An 18869-nucleotide genomic window follows, 5' to 3' on the forward strand; every position below is an offset into this window, starting at 1 on the left:
TAGCCCAGGAGGCTTCACCAATTAAACTCCCTTCCCTTACTCCCTTGAGGGTCAGGCAGCAGTGTCCCGCCAGAACCCTGCTACCGCTTCGCGTACAGAGAAAGCAATCCAAACACCACGATGACAGCAGATTGGTCATCTGAATGTCGATGTGTTGGGTTTTTTGCTCTTCCCCCACCTACCTGACTTGATCCTTAAAACAGTTCCTAAGGGAAGTGGGACAGTGTAAGGATATAAACATTACTAGCATCATTGCCGGGGCACAGAGAAATTGAGTGACTGGCCTCAGACCACAGACCTGATGAAGTGGAGAGCTGGGACTCGGACGCAGAAGAGATGGTGTCCTCCACCCTCACGCTCCTCCGCTCGCTGACGGTCCCTGTGCATCACGCACAGCTAGTGCTGAGGAGAAATCAGCAAGTGGCTGGGTGCCGATGTCGACACATTCAATCGCCAAGTAAATGAATTTTTCTGACACTTGCCAAAAAGTAAGAAGCTTGCGGATACCAAGATTCTTAAGTGTTCAATCGTTTAGACTTTCCCCGCTTTATCTCTGCAGCCCTGGCAGACTGACCTGCACATAGGGCCCAGGAAACAGCTGTATGACTGAAGGGTCTAGGTGACAGTCACAGCAGCATCTTTTGTATTAATTTTGATGGCATGCCTTTTCCCCAAGAGAACCAACAAGAGTGAATGCTAAGCCAAGGAGTTCCTGTTGTGCTCAGTGGGTTAAGAACCCAATGCAGTGTCCCTGAGGATCCAGGTTCAATCCTTGGCCTTGCTCAGTGGGTTGAGGTTCTGGCATTGTCTCAAGTTGCAACGTAGGTCACAGATGTGGCTCAGATCTGGCATTGCTGTGGCCGTGGCATAGGCCGGCAGCTGTAGCTCTGATTTGACCCCTAGCCCACCAACCTCCACATGCTGCAGGTGCAGCCCTGGAAAAAAAAAAAAAGTTTCAACTAATAAATGCTGAGCCAAGACCCCAACTTCCACTAATAACTTTCGTCCCCCCAAGCTGTAAGTCCTCACAGTATGCGTCTGTCTGCTACACGTGTGCTCTTTCCAGTTGCTGGTATCGCACGTGTAGTGCAGAGCTTTTCCCACAGTGCGGACTGGCTGCTTCAGTGGAGCTGAGCACCCATGGCAGCTTTTCAGTCCGGTGTTGATTTCACAGACAGCCGAGTCCTCAACACGAGATGAGTTCTGACGTGGAGGGCTCTACCCCTCATAGCTTCCCTGCTTAGCAACTGTGCCATAGCCCAAGTTCTTGCTAAGCAAATAGAGTTGTCCAAGAATTAGTTTTGTTTCCATCAGGCTTTTTAAAAAAAATGTAGGGGACATCTTCGGAACCTCTAATTTAGGAGTTCCCTGGTAACCTAAGAGTTAAGGATCTGGCACTGTCACTGCTGTGACAAGGGTTGGATCCCTGCCCTGGGAACTTCCACATGCCACAGGTACTATCAGCCAAAAAATCAAAAATCAACCTAGGAGTTCCCATTATGGCTCAGTGGATTAAGAAACTGACTCGTATCCATGAGAATGCAGGTTCAATCCCTGGCCTAGCACAGTGGGCTAAGGATCCAGCACTCCTGCAAGGTGCAATATAGGTCGCAGACATGGTTCGGATCTGGTGTGGCTGTGGCTGTGGTGTAGGCCGGCAGCTGCAGCTCCAGTTTGGCCTCCTAGCCAGGGAACTTTAATATGCCACAGGCGCAGCCATAAAAAGCAAAAAAAAAACCTAAAAACCTTCCAATTTAAACTTAGCAATGTGTTCTCTGTGATTAGCCATCATTGCTCCTAACATTTGATGGAGATTCTATGAAAAATGGCTACATTTGGCAGAGATGTTGATTTAAGCATTTTGGATGTTTGCTTGTTAGTGTCCCGAAGATGAGTATGTCACGCACACGGTCTGGAAGCCTTTTTCACTTGCAGGTCTCTGAGAGCACTGTACCCTGTTCCCGGGGGACTGGAAGGGAGAGAATAAGCAAGAGGTGGTGGCAGCAGCACTGAGCTCCAATAAACCCTTTGCCACGTGCTTGCCCGTAGCCTTCTAAACAGATGAGAACACTGGCACAAACCGGTTACCAGAAATGCCCACAGATAAACACCTGCCTCCAGCTCCATTGTGCTCTGCAGCCGCCCGAGAGTCCAGCTGGCCGACATGTCAGAACATGGGGACACTGACAGCCGCCTCGGTGTCCCAACAAGGGTGCCCAGAAATGTCCTTTGAGACCAAGTTAGCTCCACTTATCTGTCAGCCCTCACTCTCCTGGCCAAAATCTTCCACATAACCCTCTGAAAACAACTGCAGGCTAAACTCAGTTTGTTCTTCTCTCTCTCTCCCCATTCACGTATGTTGGTAAAAGCCTCTGGGCCGGGCCCACGCCTCTAAGTCTGCCTCTCCAGGCCACCCACTGCATAGCCACTGGTACAGGAATGACTTCCCCAAAAGATGCCTGCGTTCAGCAGTTTCTGGTGCCTCCAAATAAAGGAGTGGCTTTAGAGACTTGATCACGAGCCTCACCCTGTTGCCCTGCTCCACTCCCACCCGCGCTCTCAAGATACAGGTTGTAAGTCCCTCCCTCACCTGGGCCTGTTCATCTGTAAAAGCCCAACTGCTGTTAAGTCTCAGCTTCACAGAAACCTCCAGGAGGCTTAGTTTGCACAGCACTTGCCACACCTAGACCAGTATCCTGAAGGAACGATTTCTGCCTGCATTACTCCCTTTTAATTCTTAGGACCCTCTGAGGTAGGTGACGGTCACTCCAATACACTGGAGAAAAAATCTGAAAGCAATTCACCCGAGTCTCCTGCTAATAGGTGGCAGCGCCAGCGGGGTCTCCTGCTCAGGTCCAAGAATTTATTAGGGCCCTTGCATTCTCATGAGCGAATGGAATTTTTACTTTTCCTCTGGAAGTTCAAGATCTCCTTGAAATAATTTCCCATTTTTTCCTCTTCCCTCAAAATCAGCCCCCTCCATCTTCTGCAGGGGCCTCTGGACACATCTCCTTGCTGGTTCCTACCACCCACACACCTGCACTCTTGGCTTCACCTGAATCAAAGCAGCTGCCTCAAGAGCAAGGACACTGGCTGTCTAGGGCAAGAAAAGAACTTCCGGTTACTCTGACACTGGGCTACCTTTCTTTCCTCTACTGGTGCAAGGGCAAGGAAGAGCGATCAGAAGACCTGCTCCTTCCTGTGTGGTCAGGCAGACTCGCAGGCTCAGGAGCGCCCCCACACGACAGGACGGAGGAGAGTGGTGAGCAGCACGGATCAAGAAGAGCCCAACAAAGCCAGGCAGGGCAGAGAGACAAAGAGGGAGGGACCGACAAAGACAGAAAACAGTCTTTTCCCAGTGCTTCCTCGGGTCACTGGTAACACCCTAGACTCCTCTACTGCGCCAGAGGATTCCCCAGGAAATAAAGTAAGGTATTTACAGGTAAAATATGCCCCTCACTTGGCATCTACTCTGAAAGCCACCAGCTTCTTCCCCACTGACTAGAAAAAGAGGCAGCCAGACGTACCGATGGAGTTAAAGGAATGAGGCAGCACAGTCAATGTTCCGCAGGAAGATTCCTTTATGAGGGCGCATTTCATAATACACAGTACTGGAGCAGGGCCGCAGTCACGGGGCCACAGGAGGCAGGAAGGGGGCAGGCCTGACAAGGACCAACACGTTCCAGGGCTCACGTCACAGGGACTCTCAGGCCAAGAAGGACCGCCACGTACCTCCCTGAGGCTCGGCCCACCCACAGTTCAGTCAAGAACTATGTCACTTTTCATTCTCCGCTTTTGGCCACTGAAGATCAAATCCACCGTGATGACAGGCGACGCACAACAGTCTCTTTCCAGTCATGACAGACATGGGGATCCCAGCTCTCGAGGAGAAACTCAAGTTCATTTGACTTCTCTTGCCAGGACTGGAGAGATAGAATTTTTCCTTAATGGTCTGTTGAAATATTTATATATATATATGTACTTTAAAAAAAAAAAAAAAAAACTAACAGTCCATTCTGTGCTCTGTTTTCCTGGAAGATTTCTCATGATCACCCCTCCAATAGCTAGAGGAGTCTTGTATCTGGGAAACAAAGAATTAAGACACTTCAAAATAAGCAAAAATCCCAGTGCAACACTCAGCAAACGGGGGGCCCGAGGCGGGGAGGGGGCAGGAAGCAGGCGCTCTGTTTCGGGGCAGGAGAGCCAGGCGGGCACACGGACGGAAGCGTCGACAGGCAGGAAACAGCGCTGGGGAAGGCCCGCTCCGGCCGTGTTCTCCCCGGGGACGAGGGCCGTCCCGTCACCTGCACTTGGGACTTCTCAGGGCTGAGGACCCTACCCCTCACCCCCCACCCATCCGTGACCTGCACACTAAGCTGGGTGGTCTCTGACTGAAACAGACTTAGGCCAAGAGTTGGGATCCGACTCAGGGCGATCCTCCCCAGGCTCTTCCACGCACGAGGTTCCTGGGGAGCTCACCTCCCCCAGCAGCTGAGGGCCAGGAAGGCTTCAAAGGCTCGGAGAGAAGCAGCAAAGAGTGACAAGCAACGCAGTGGCCTTGGACCTGGCTTGGTTTTGTGGGGAAGACCTGCTGCCACTGCCACCTGATCCCTGTGCTGGGGACAGACTGTGCAGGTCTTTGCAGCCGGCAGCAGCCTGAATATACTCCACGTTCCTTTTGTAGGTATATATGGGTAGATATATATATTTATTTATTATTTTTATCTGAAATAAAATGCAAGGGATTCGGGTTCGTTCCCCTTTGCTATAAACTGCTCGGTCCCCTGCCCTGAGGGGTTCACGCCTTCGGTCCTGCCGCCAGGCTCACACCCCGGCTCGCCACCTAGCCCACCCTCCGCCGCAAGAAAGTGGCCCCAGGATGAGCAGAGAGGAACACACCCCAACAGGTGACCGGGAGGAGGGCCTACCTCAACGAGACTTCATTTCTAACCCTGAGAATCTAAGGAATTGTGAAGGACTCGGAGAGGGAGCTGGGGTTAAAGGTCACCGGGCTTTTTATTGCAGTTAAAGCAGACTCGGACAGGATGGTCCCAGCCTCGAGAGGGGACAGCCCGGCGGTCATGGGAACACTCGTCACAGAAGCCCTGTCCGCAGGCCCGGCAGTGGTGCTTGGAAAGCTTGACACTGAACTCCTTCCGGCAGTTGTGGCAGTGCAGGATCTCATGGTCAGGGACCCAGTACGCCGGCCTGGCCGCATCCTTCACCAGACCTGTAGCAGGAAAGGAGCCATGACGGATGCGTGCAGAACCCAGCACCCAAGTCCCACGAGGCAAGAGGCCATCCCTGGACACCGCTGGCTCACAGTCCAACGACACAGAACCACCCCCGGAGCTTCGACAGATGCGGACGCCTGGCCTTCTCCCTGCTACCACCAGGTCAGGACCTCCGGGACTGGGGCCCAGGCCCTGACATTGGTGTATCTGTTAAGCTCTCCAGGTGAGCCGAAAGTGTGGCTGAATTCAGAACCACTGGAACAACGATAAAGAAGCCTGGGCTTTGGAGTCAGGACATATCATCCTAGTTCAGCTGAGCCCGACTCTGTTAGTAGCTGTGAGATTAAGAGAAGCTCCTTGAATTCTCAGTGCCTTGGTTTACCCACCTTCAAAAGCCAGTGCAGGAGTACAAGAAATGATGTGTATGACGCATTGGGACCCAAGAGCCAGTGAGTGCTCTGCAGCTGGGTCCCTGTGGGCACAGGTGGCAGGCTCTCTGTGCCAAGGGCAGCCCTGCCTCTCCCCGTGACTACTGAGAGCATCAAGCCTGGACAAATCCATCGATTCCCACATCCCTGGAGCAAACGTTTACCATCAGCTCATTCTGTGAGCCAGTGAGTAAATCTGATCCAGGCAATTTTCATCACACCCACCCAGGACCCCTTGGTCTCCCCTTCTCAGTGGGCTAAATACCCCGAGGCCGGGCCAGCCCTGCCTAAGCCCTCCACACACTGCCGTGGTTGCCTTCCTCCTCCTCTCCCCATCCTGGTTATAAGCACCCCAGAGGTAAGTAGCTCTCTTAAATTTTTTTTTATTGTTGTTGTTTTGGTTTTTTGCTTTTTAGAGCTGTACCCGCAACATATGGACATTTCCAGGCTAGGAGTCAAATCAGAGCTGCAGCCGCCGGCCGGAGCCACAGCCACAGCCACACAGGATCCAAGCCGTGTCTGCAACCTACACCACAGGTCACGACACCACCAGATCCTTAACCCACTGAGTGAGGCCAGGGATCAAACCTGTATCCTCATGGACCCTAGTCAGGTTCGTTACCACTGAGCCATGAAGGGGAACTCTGCTCTCTTAAATCTTAAATGAGTAACAGCTTGGCTGGTGTGGCAGATTAAAGAGAGCCACAAAATCTTTGATACCTTGACCCTCCCTCGAATCGAGGCAGGCCCTGTGACTACAGGACACTATGATAGAAAAAGCGAGTTTCTAGGCCCAGGCCTGCTCTTGAGAGCCCTGAGCCACCCTGGAAGAAGCCCACCACCACTGGAGAAACAGGTGGAGAGGCCTGGAGAATACGGAGCTAGGGCGGTGGGGGTGCTCTACTGAGCCCAGCCTTCCAGGCATCCCCGCCAGGCTACAAAGCATGTAAGTGAGGTTGGCTTGGCCCCTCCAGACCAGTCTAGCTGCCATACTGGAAAATTTGGCAACAGCTCCAGGCAGTGCCACTCAGAGCAATAGCTCCAGGCAATGCCCTTCCTGTAAGACATGATAAAATGGGGGTTGTTTTAAGCCTTTACATTTTCAGGAGGTTGTTACACAGCAATAGCTGGCATAAGACGATGGCCCCCAGGAATAAACATGAAACCACTCCCGTATTCAGCAGCAACAAGCAAATGTAAATTTTCAGTCGCCACCTTGCTGCCCAACTCAAGCTAGGTCAGCAAGCCTTTGACAAAATGACAGACCAAGGCACTCCCAAAGCCCTCATCCCGCATCCACTGCACCCAAGAGAGGCAATGCCAGGCCCACCTAGTGGTATGTCAATGGCTGTCACCACGGCTCCCAAAGTGTTCTGCACGGCCTCGCCCACCTTCCGAGCAATCAGCGTCCCGCCTTCATCGTCCGCCTGTGCCTCGGTAACAGCTGCAGACAGTGATAAAGGAAAAGCCATCATCCCTCGGTCATTTCTCAAATGGAAAATTTTGCTTCTGCCCCTGAGCATTCCAGATGCTTCTCCCAGGTACCCCTGTGCTGTCCTGCAAGGATGGACTGTGGGTGAGTCAGCTCAGACACTGTAACCAGGGACGTCTGTTAGTCCTTCACCTCAACCCTCTGTGGCTATTTTATAACCTTCCTTTAAAGTGAGCCAGAAAGGTTCTAGAAGCTTGACCCAGAACCTCCTCCAGGGAAAAGACTCAATCTAAGCCTGTGGTAAACTCAGAACAGGTTTAAACACCGCCCACCCCCCTGCCAAAGAGTGGCACCCCTAGGACTCCATTAACAAAGAGCTTAGAGGATGACTGGTGAGGACCAAGGGAGCAACCGCTCTCAGGAGGGTGGTGCGGTGAGGAAGGGGGCTGGGCACGTGGGAGTCCCCTCCCCAACACCCACTGCCAAGGAGAGAGCGTCCCCTCCAGCCTCCAGGCCTCATATTACCTAACTGGACATTCCTGGCCTCGTAGCAGTTGTCACACACCCGCACGGGTGCAGGGCCCCAGCCCCGCTCAGGCACTGGCCGGGTCTTGGACGAACAGCTGTCACAGAAGCCCTCCCCACAGGCCCGGCAGTGATGCTTGGTGTCGTTATCTTTAAAGGATGTAGCGCACTTGTTGCAGCTCTGTTCCAAGCCCAAAACAAACAGAGAGGCAGGTATCATTCAAGTCTGCTCAGCTGAGAAAAGTCAACGAGACCCAGGGGTGGCCCATAGGGCCATCTCGGAAAGGCAGGACCTGGATGGTCCCAACACAGGGGAGCCTGAGGCCTGCAGCCAGATGGAACACCCCTACTGAAACACAGCTGTGATTCGCATTTTCTTCCAAGAAGGGCCTGAAAAGGTAACTCAGGTCCATTTGGCTGAGTCACAGGGGTCTCAGAAGGGACTATGCTAATTCTAGCCAGGAGAGTAGTGAGAATTCATCTCCTCCACGGCTTCTCAAAAGAGCCTCTGGGAAGGTGACAAAGAATGGGTCTCCTATCGCAAGTGTTCAGGCCAAAGCTGGGTTGCTCCCTTGCTGCGTGTGAGGTGAGATGATTTATCAAGCTGAAGATGACCCTAAATGACCTCTAAAGGCTCCATGACCTCAGACAGCTGACCAATAATAACTAGCCCTGGCAAGGAAGGAAACTAAAATCCACCACAAAGAGCATACTTGCAGGAGTTCCCCTTGTGGGCTCAGTGGTAATGAACCCAACTAGTATCCATGAGGACGCAGATTCCATCCCTGGCCCTGCTCAGTGGGTTAAGGATGTGGTGTTGCCATGAGGTGTGGTGTAGGTCCCAGATGTGGCTTGGATCATGAGTTGCTGTGGCTCTGCTGAAGGCCAGCAGCTGTACCTCCGATTCGACCCCTAGCCTGCTAATTTCCATATGCCGCTGCTACAGCCCTAAAAAGACAAAAAAAAAACAAAAACAAAAAACCATACTTGCATAATAACAAAGGGAAATCAGTGAGCAAAGGGGACATGTATCCTACCCTTTCTAATACTTTGGGAGCTAGCCTGACTGGGAGAGAGATTCCAAGCCTCCCTCAGAGAACAAGCTTATCAGGACAGGGTGAAGCGGCAGGAGCAGAATGCCACACCGGGCCCCACCATACCAGGATCTGGGAGTTGGGCCTCCAGTAGGCAGGGGCGATCTGGTCTGTCAGCCAGGACGTCACAGCCTTGGTGGGCCCAAGGCTAAGCTCAGACACCGATTGGGCCATGAAGTTCATTCCATCCAAGAGGCGCTGGGCAGCGTTGTTGTTGTCCTTCAGAAATCCATCTGTCTGCAATGAAAAGGCAGGCTCCCATCATGCTCTGAGCGAAGGGAGTTAAAGGAAGGAGGGAGCGGGCTCTCAGGCAAGCGGGACACTCATCTCGGCCAGCCCAGAACCACGAGTTCCCTGGCAAAGAAGGATGGGGACAGGTCAGGAGTCCCTCTGGCTTCTAGGCGATATCACACCCTGTGAGTCACTGCTGATATTGCTGACGTGGTCATCTCTTCAGGGTGACCATAGGCTAGTGCACAACTGTTCAATTCAGACCTCTGACTGGGATTTACACCCCCGGGAAATACTCATGTAAAGAGGACAGACACCTCCTCCAAGAGACCGCCCATCCCAGGCTGGGTCAGGAACTCTTTATCTCAGCTCCTCGCATCTGCACCTCTCTAGGAATCCTATTTCCACACGTAAGCACAATGTCTGTTTATGCATCTGACTCCCTCTAGAACTGAACTGAAAATAAAATTCCTTTCTCTTTTTTAAAATTTTCTGGCCACCCCGTAGCATATGCAGGTCCCGGGCCAGGGATCAGATCCGAGCTGCAGTTGTGACCGACTGTGCTTGAGTCTGGGGATCAAGGCTGTGTCCTGACACTGCAGAGATGCTGCCGATCCTGTTACACCACAGGGAGAACTCCCAAAGCTCCTTTTTCATTTTTGTATTTTTTCAATTCTGGGTACACAGCACTCACAATGTATACTGATGATGAGTGAACAAACAGAAGTGAATAAAACAAAATTGTGGTGTGAGAAAAAAAGTTAAATGGCACATAAATTATAACTGCATCGATACAAACACATGCATATGGAAAATGAGTGAGGCAAATACAAAAAAGTAAAGTTTTATTTGCTGAGGCAGTGTGTGTAACTACCATCAATTTTTAGTTTATTTAAAATTGTGCTTCTAGGAGTTCCCATTGTGATGCAACAGGATCAGCAGCATCTCTGCAGCTCCAGGACACAGGTTTGCTCTCCAGCCCCAGCACAGTGGGTTGAAGGATCCATTAGTTGCCGTAGCTGCAGCTCGGATCTGATCCCTGGTCTGGGAACGCCACAGGCCATGGGGCAGCCAAAAATTTTTTTTAAATTAAAAAATAAAAAGAGTCATGGTTCTAATATCTGTGCAAGAAGAAACGGATAAGGAGTTCCCTCTGTGGGTATCTTGGGAGCACTAAGACATAGGTTTAATCCCCAGCCTGGCACAGCAGGTTAAGGATCCAGTGTTGCTGCAAGCTGTGGTATAGGTCACAAGCGAGGCTCAGATCTGATCCCTGACCGGGGAACTTCATATGCCATGTGGTGGCCAAAAAAGAAAAAAAGAGAGAGAGAGAGAGAAGAAGAAGAAGAAGAAGAAATGGAAAAAGTTAAGGGTTTAGAATAACAGAAGCTCTCCAGATCATGCCTTCCTAAACCACCAACATACTGAAATTCATGGTCAACCTTAACTATAAACAAGTTTCATGTTTCCACACCCAGGAATAATTGGACAATACAAGAGAAAATAGAAAAATAAAACAGCGCTTACTCCAGGCCACACATGCACAATCTCTGTCCGCACCACCGTATCCACAGGATCTTGGTTCCCAAACCAGTACTGCCGGCTACGATACACCACACCACAGTTGGGACATTCGATCACATACCTACAAGAAAGGCAAATAGACACTGTGACCCCGCCAGGTGCCTAGAGAGACAAACACACCGAACAACTGGGCATTAAAACTCACCCGGACCAGGCATATTTTGCAAGACCCATCCAGGGAGAGTCGGTGGAAGCAGCCGTCTTGGGCACCACGCTGACTTCATTGCCTCTCTCGTAGCAGGCCTGAAACATGGATCCCTGCCAGCTTCTGCTCTGTCCTCCAGAACCCTTGGCCTCTCAGCATCCCTGTCCAGCCCCACTCCCACAAGCCATACCAGCTGAGGGTTTACAGACCCCGAGTTTAGCATATCAGAAGAAAGTCCTCTAAAGAAGTCAGGACCCTGACTAAGAATTGAATGTATACCCATCCCGGGCCCCAAAACTGAGCTATAAATTATACACTTGTCACAGACAAGAGAAATCCATCAAAACTGGGTTCCTACAGGGCAATTCTTTCCTCAAGGATGAAGAGTCAGTGTATATGACCCTTGCAAACAAGCTCAATAGAATAAAGGGGGCTTAAGAAAATAAACCAAGGAGATCCCGGCACAGACATGTGAGTTCTCATAGTTACAAGTTCCAGAAATACTGAATTTGAGTATCAAATACTTTGGGATGCAGCAACGAGGAGCCCAAGCCAGTCTTCCCCAAAGGAGAGTGTGACCAGCAAGCCGGCTGCTGGAGGAGAAGCTGGGCGGACTCACCTTGCAGGTGAAAACGCGGTTGTCATACTGGTGGGAGTATCTGCAGCGGCTCTTGGCTTCATGAGGTACTCCTTCTTTCCCGTGATTCATGCTGTTCTTACATCCAGCCCTGAGTGAAGCCCAAACGCTGACAATGAGGTGGCTAAAAGGAGCCAATGCCACTTAGGTCGAAGAGTCTGACTCTGAGACAAATGCAGGGCCAAAACCAGACCTCTGTTGTCAACTGGGCCCAAAAACAGAGAGGGCAGTCTGTTTTGGAAACCCACGGGCCTCTCTGTACTACTGGGTACTACTGCTGTACGTTACAGTGTGTCAACGGCACTACACAGGCAGAGCAACTGTTAGCCCTGTACGATGAGAAAGCACGAAAGGAACAATCTCTTTTTGGAAAACCACCTGGCCCCTCAGGAGGAATGGAGGAGCCAGAAGACACTACCTTGACAAGAGAGGAGACCTCAGTGGCCTTCAGGGAAATCAAAAATCCAAACAGCATGAAATGGGACGTTTAACTAGAACAGATTGCCAAGAAGCAAAACAAAAACCAACCCTCAAAATTTGGCAATGCGTTAAGACGAGGTTTCATCACAATAGCCAAGACGTGGAAACATCCTAAATGTCCATTGACAGATGAATGGATTAAGAAGATGTGGTATATATACACAATGGAATAGTACTCAGCCATAAAAAAGAACAAAATAATGCCATTTGCAGCAACATGGATGGAACTAGAGACCCTCATCTTAAGTGAAGTAAGTTAGAAAGAGACAAATACCATATGATATCACTTATATCTGGTATCTATTAATAAACAGCACAAATGAACCTTTCCACAGGGGAAAAAAACTCATGGACTTGGAGAACAGACTTGTATTTGCCAAGGGCAAGGGGGAGGGAGGGAGATGGACTGGGAATCTCAGGTTAATAGATGCAAACTATTGCCTTTGAAGTGGATAAGCGCTGAGATCCTGGGAACTATATCTAGTCACTCGTGAAGAACAGGATGGAGGATAATGTAAGAAAAAGAATGTATGTATATATATGTGCGACTGGGTTAGTTTGCTGTACAGTAGAAAACTGACAGAACACTGTAAACCAACTATAATAGAAAAAATAAAAATTATTTAAAAAAAAAAAAAGAGGTTTCAGCTGAACAAGAAAACCTACCAAATGAACAGTGAGCTTTGCTATCCTGACAATACAAAAACAGAGATTAGGACTTTAGAATTTCACTGTGATAGAAGGGAAAGTTCTGGAAATGCTGGTGAGGCTCAGAATGGAAAAGTGATGAGTCAACAGAGCCTAAGCTCCTCCTCCTGGGCTCATGGGACAAGCTAAAGGAAGGTTAAGTCACTCTGGCAACTAACGTTCCTCTTTCCTCTCCAAGATAACCCTTAGTTCTCCCTAGCCCAGACTCTATAATCCAAGAGCTAGGTCCTTTTCAGAAATTTAGAGCCAAGCTGGTGGCCCAGCAGGTGGCCTACAGGGTTCAATGCAAAAAGGCCATTCGTAACGGAAAAGGCTCAGGTCTCCTCTACTCGGGCAAATGTGAAGGACAGGAGCAGCCACCTGATGTGGGCAAAGACAATTCAGTGGGGGGGGGGGGGGTTGTCTACAAGATCTGACCCCAACATTCTGCATTATTTATTTATTTGCTTTTGCTTTTTAGGGCTGCACCTGAGGCATATGGAGGTTCCCAGGCTAGGGGTTGAATCGGAGCTACAGCTGTTGGCCTATGCCACAGCCACAGCAAAACAGGATCTAAGCCATGTCTGCCACCTACACCACAGCTTGTGGCAATGCCAGATCCTTAACCCACTGAGCAAGGCCAGGGATCAAACCCACATCCTCATGGATACTAGTCAGGTTCGTAACCCACTGAGCCATAATGGGAACTCCCGGCATACTGCATTTAAATCCCCTGAGCTCCATCAGACAAGTCGCTGGACTGTGACTGATAGCCATCAACAGCTCAAATTAATCCACTGGGCCTCAAAATGTGGTCCCCATCCAGCAACATCAGTTCTGTTTCTGGGAACGTAACAGAAATGCAAATCATCAGGCCCTACATCAGACCTACTGAATCAGAAACTGGGAGCGGAAGGGCCAACTATCTGTTTTAACACATCCTTCAGGTTTTTCTGAAGCGTGCTAAAAATTGAGAACCACTGCTCTGTTTCCCTGGTAACAGAGTGTGATCCATGGACCAACAGGATAGACATCACCCAGGAGCTTGTTAGAAATGCAAAATCTCTCCCAGATCTGCTGATTCAGAATCTACATTTAACAAAATCCCAAAGTGATGGACACATAAAGTCTGAGAACACTGCCCTAGATCAATATTCTCAACTCAGGCTACATATCAGAATCATCAGAGGAACCCTTTAAATACACCAATGCCGAGGCCCCACCCCAGATGGGTTTCAAGGTGAATCCTTAGAGGTGAGGCCCGGGCCTCGATAATTTTGAAAGTGCCCCAGAATATTCTAATGTGCCCTCATAGTGAAGGGAATCAACTAGGACGGATACCTACTCCAGTGCTTTGTACACACTGGGTTATCAAGTATTAGTTGAATAGATGGAATGACTATAATTGAAAAATCTGGTGGGAGAAACAGAGAAAACAGGAAACCTCAAGTTTTCTGTGGTAAAAATTACCAAAACCAGAAGCCAGTCAATTTGACAACTAAACCTGGTTGGAATTTTCTTTTTTTTTTTTTTAGAACCAGCAGCATATAGAGGTTCCAGGCTAGGGGTCCAATCAGAGTTGTAGCTGCCGGCCTATACCACAGCCACAGCAACACTGGATCCAAGCTGCATCTGCGACCTACACCACAGCTCATGGCAACCTGGGTCCTTAACCCACTGACTGAGGCCAGGGATTGAACCTACGTCCTCACCAATACTAGTCAGATAGGTTTCTGCTGAGCCACGACAGGAACTGCATAAACCTGGTTGGAATCTTCAGGGGATCCTTCATACCATGCGTCCTGGAGTCCCCCGCAACCTCAAAGTGTGGTCCCGGAACCATCCAGATCACCTGAGAACTTGCTGGAATGCCCTCGTCTCGGCCCAGCCCATCCTTTAATTAACCAGACCGCAGGTGATCCGCGTGCACACTGACATCTGCGAAGCACCGTTCTAAGGCTTTTCCCAAAGTGGGGAGGCGGCTGGACTCACTCACCCGCAGCTGAGGCACAGGGAGGAGCAGGTGAAGTACTCATCGGGGAAAAAGGAGCTGTGCGCCATCTGGTCATCAGGGATCTCCCCGCTGAAGCGGTCGCTCAGCGCCTGTGAGGAGGGAAGGCGACAGGTGAAAGGACTCAGCCAGCAGAGAGCCCTGAACTTCGGCCCTTCCACCACTTGCCTAATACACCCTCCCCGCTGGCCTACTGCCTATGGGCTCCGCAGCTCGAAGAGGGAACCCAGTGACTTCTGCTCCTTGCTCTTGACCTTCCTGGCCTACCTTGCACCAATCCTCACACCACAGGAAACCTCAGAAGGAACCAGCCCATTTCCCAAGAGGCCCGAAGTAAGTTAGTGTTCTCTCCTAACCACCTTGGAAGTTATAAACACACTCCATCTTTCATTCAAAACCACCAGATGCCGACTAATGCCCACTTCATCCGTGTGAAGCTGGGACCAAGAAACCAGCGCTTAAGGAGGTGGCTCATGTTTAAGTCAGTGTGAGGCAGAACTGAGGAGTGAGCTGGGAGGGTCCTGGGCGGGCCTGCCAGTCCTAACCACAAACGCTTGCTCGCTTGCTCGGCACTTACTGGGTCACAAGACTCAATGTAGAAAAAAGGGTTATCAGCCAAAAAACAAGGAGGACTTATCATAGCTTTTGGCAGCCTCTTATCAACTACAGTAACCTAAAATACAGCAAATGGCCAAAATAAATGCCAAGAAGAAAAAGTATTTGCAGAAACAAATTGTTATGTTTAAAAGCAGCTTCCACTTCTAATCCTGTTTTCACTACTTTATACTCTAAGTATTCTTCAGGCTGACATTTTTCCCCTCCAGGCCCTCAGTCATATGCAATGGGCAAAGTTATATAAATTAAACAGAAATGGGTTTTCTAGGCTTGAAAAGTTAATGCTTTCTGTGCCAAGCTTCTAGCCCTTCATCTCTCATGCTGAGGCAGCCAGGCACTATTCAGGGGAAGAGACAGAACAGCAGCCTAAAACAAAAGCACAAGATGTGACTTCCTTTAGTGAAAAGGCAAAAGAAATTTTAAGATGAGATTTGGAAAAGGTGCAGATTAGGTTGTAAACTAAAATTCAAGCTCTAAAGGGAGTATCACTTAAGGGGAACTTATTTACTAAAGTTCCTTTTCCTTTTCTCAATGAAGTCTCATACCCTGAGTTGTAAACCCAAGTGTTTACAAAAGCACGTGCTCTCAACGTTGAGTCAGATCGGGCCTAAGACAAGAGTGATGGCAGTGATAGAAAACTTGCATAACTAAAACATGAGACCCCCCCCCAAAGTTATTTCAGCTTGTAGTTGGCAGCTCTGTACTCTCTGTGCCTCAATCAGTGGGTTAAGGATCTGGCATTGCTGTGGCTGTGGTGCAGGCTGGCAACTGTAGCTCTGATTAGACCCCTAGCCTGGGAACCTATCCATATGCTGTGAATGCGGCCCTAAATAGCAAAAAAATAAAATAAGTTGAGGTATATTACAAGCATTGTAAAGGTACCTTATATATCCTTAAGTGATAAAAGCACCACCTTTCTCGGGAGGGATCTTCGTGGATTACACTGTTAAGATTAAATGAAGTTATTCCTGTAGAGCACTTGACAAAGACTGAGAGCTCAGAAAACACCAGCTGCCATTATTAATGTCACTTTTATTGTTTTTTTTATTCTGAGAATTCTCTTCTTTTCTCCCTAGATGCCCTCATTAACTAACCCAGATAACACAGATATAAGAACTTCTCTCCTTTTACTGATGGCTCATTGGTCTTCATGGCTATTTGCATTTGTGAGTGAATATTGAGCTGCAAAAAGATGTCTATGTAAATTTACCTTCAATAAAGACACTTTCCTTAAGGTTAAAAAAAAAAAAAAGATGCCTATGTATCTAATGAGGTGTAAAAATAAGGAAAACAGAAATGACGAAGACATGCAGAAGCTACTAAAGAGGTATAAGGGAAACCAAAAAAGAGCATTTTTAGCCCCAGTTCTTTTTTTTTTTTTTGTCTTTTTGCTATTTCTTTGGGCCGCTCCTGCGGCATATGGAGGTTCCCAGGCTAGGGGTCGAATTGGAGCTGTAGCTGCCAGCCTACGCCAGAGCCACAGCAACGCGGGATCCGAGCCGCATCTGCAACCTACACCACAGCTCACGGCAACGCCGGATCGTTAACCCACTGAGCAAGGGCAGGGACCGAACCCGCAACCTCATGGTTCCTAGTCGGATTCGTTAACCACTGCGCCACGACGGGAACTCCCCTTGCTCTTTTTTTGGCTATGCCCATGCACACAAAGTTCCCAGGCCAGAGAATGAATCAGCACCACAGCAGTAACCCAGACACAGCAGTAACAACACCATAACCCACTGAACCACCAGGAACTCCCAGGGTTTTTTCTTTTAAACAGGTAAGTGAGGAGTTCCATCGTGGCTCAGAGGAAATGAATCTGACTAGCATCCATGAGGACCCAGGTTCGATCCCTGGCCTCACTCAGTGCTTTACAGATCCAGCGTTGCGTGAGCTGTGATGTAGGTCACAGATGTGGCTTGGATCTGGCATTGCTGTGGCTGTGGTGTAGGCCAGAAGCTATAGCTCTGATTCGACCCTTTGCCTGGGAACCTCCATATGCCACATGTGCGGCCCTTAAAAAAAAAAGTAACTTAAAGGATAACCTAGGTACTAGTTTTCCTTGGGGAAAAAAAAAAAAAAATACCAAATTTAGCATGAATTCAACAGCTGGGTTGAATTCAGGAGACATGCCACTCCCTGATAAATATAAAATTGCAGCCCCAAAACAGTGACAGCCCAAGTTATTTTCTGTTTCAAACCCAAATGGCCAGGTGCATTCCTCTGAAAGTTCTTCAGAAAAATGGGAGGCATTTCTAAGTATCTCAAGGCTTAGCATAAAACAGTCTGCAGCCTGATTCCCATAGGACAAATCCCCAAAGAACTTCCATCGTCACCTGCCCTAGACAAACCAACGTTGGCGTACACTGACCAAGGAGACAGTGACTTCTTACAACATCAGAAAGAGAAGCACTCCTGGACCAGGCAGCCTCATCTCTTCAGACCTGGTCACCTATCCTCTCAAACACTGGGTAACACAGTAAGTATCTCACTTCGCTCCCAAGTCACTGAAGAACTGGCAGTAGGTGATGAATCAGACCTTGACAAGACTCAGGAGGACTCAGATGAATCAAGAATATGGGAACGTAACAGTAACTGTTTAAAAAAAAAATCTGATATTTGTGTGTTTTGGATACAAGGGTAAGGAGACACTGTCTTCCTTCCTCTATAACCTGACTGTTCCTTTCCAGTGTGCACACTATCCATTGACTTCGTCTTTCAAAAATTCCAAACTTCACATCATTCCAGAGTTTCTTGGGCTCTCCTCCTCCTTCTCTGCCTCTTACAGGTCCCAAAGCTGTGAGAGGCAGAGAAGGACCTTTCTGAGAAAGCCTGGGAAAGTAGTTGGGGCCAGTATGGAAAAGGTTGCCGGGAGATCAGATGATCTTGAACTTCAGTTGTCTTGGCAACAGTACAGCTCTTACTATTGAACCTGTAAGTTTAGCCCCAGTCATCGAGGGTGGCAGTGAATTTTCTCATCCAAAATGGAGACTCTTATATAATCCATGATGCCATGCCCCCAAGAAAATATAATAACTTTATACATATTTCATAGGTGCTTGCTGATGTGACAGAATTGGAAAGTCAGAGTTTCTACATTTAAAAATCAGAGGCTAGGAGTTCCCGTCGTGGCTCAGTGGTTAACAAATCCAACTAGGAACCATGAAGTTGTGGGTTCGATCCCTGGTCTTGCTCAGTGGGTTAAGGATCCGGCGTTGCCGTGAACTGTGTGGTATAGGTCACAGACACGGCTCAGATCCCCAAGTTGCGGTGGCTCTGGTGTAGGCCGGTGGCTACAGCTCCGATTCGACCCCTAGCCTGGGAGCCTCCATATGCCGAGGGAGTGGCCCAAGAAATGGCAAAAAGACAAAAAGAAAAGAAAGAAATCAGAGGCTAAAGGAGGTATTACACAAAACCTATACAAATTCAACTTTAAAATGGTTGAATAATGTGTATTATTATTAGAACTGTAAATACAGGCAATGGTTATCAATTCAATGTTCAAAGCCCTTATTAAATAGGACCTCAGCATCCCTTTGCTTTAAGTAGACCTACTTGATCAGTGAGAATATGCTCTGCTGGTAGGTATTTGGGCTGTTGCCACCGTAGAAACTGAGCAAAGGAGTGAGTGCTCAAGAAGTGGGAAATGAAAAAAAAAAAAAAGAAGAGGAGGAGGTGGGAAATAACGCAACTGGGAAAAAGGGACTGGGGCCTGGACCACAATGTGGCTGAACAGCAGGAGGAGTGATCAGGTCAGCAAGGTGAA

General features: G+C 49.0%; 1 protein-coding gene across 5 annotated transcripts in view; it reads right to left on the minus strand.

Moving 5' to 3' along the window:
- Window positions 1-3563: 3563 nt before the first annotated feature.
- Window positions 3564-18869, minus strand: part of ZFYVE1 (zinc finger FYVE-type containing 1) — a 57022-nt gene continuing 41716 nt past the window's right edge. Inside the window, exons 5-13 of one of the 5 annotated variants that reach the window (XR_002346008.2) lie at window positions 14474-14580; window positions 11293-11401; window positions 10674-10771; window positions 10472-10589; window positions 8780-8950; window positions 7620-7800; window positions 6993-7106; window positions 4009-5230; window positions 3564-3923 (exon numbers count right to left, since the gene is read on the minus strand). Coding sequence is in view for 1 of the 5 variants with exons in the window: in XM_001926161.7 (XP_001926196.3) it covers window positions 4998-5230; window positions 6993-7106; window positions 7620-7800; window positions 8780-8950; window positions 10472-10589; window positions 10674-10771; window positions 11293-11401; window positions 14474-14580 (1131 nt within the window). In the remaining 4 variants the exon portion in view is untranslated. Of the gene's footprint in view, window positions 5231-6992; window positions 7107-7619; window positions 8375-8779; window positions 8951-10471; window positions 10590-10673; window positions 10772-11292; window positions 11402-13168; window positions 14581-18869 lie in introns of those variants that run through there. The other 4 variants (XR_014811109.1, XM_001926161.7, XR_014811108.1 and 1 more) reach the window with 4 other exon arrangements.

Source organism: Sus scrofa, chromosome 7 (assembly GCF_054392235.1).
Source record: "Sus scrofa isolate SSC_HxYL_T2T_F1_AM1 chromosome 7, Sscrofa_HxYL_maternal_Yorkshire_Landrace_v2.0, whole genome shotgun sequence".
Lineage (NCBI taxonomy): Eukaryota > Metazoa > Chordata > Mammalia > Artiodactyla > Suidae > Sus > Sus scrofa.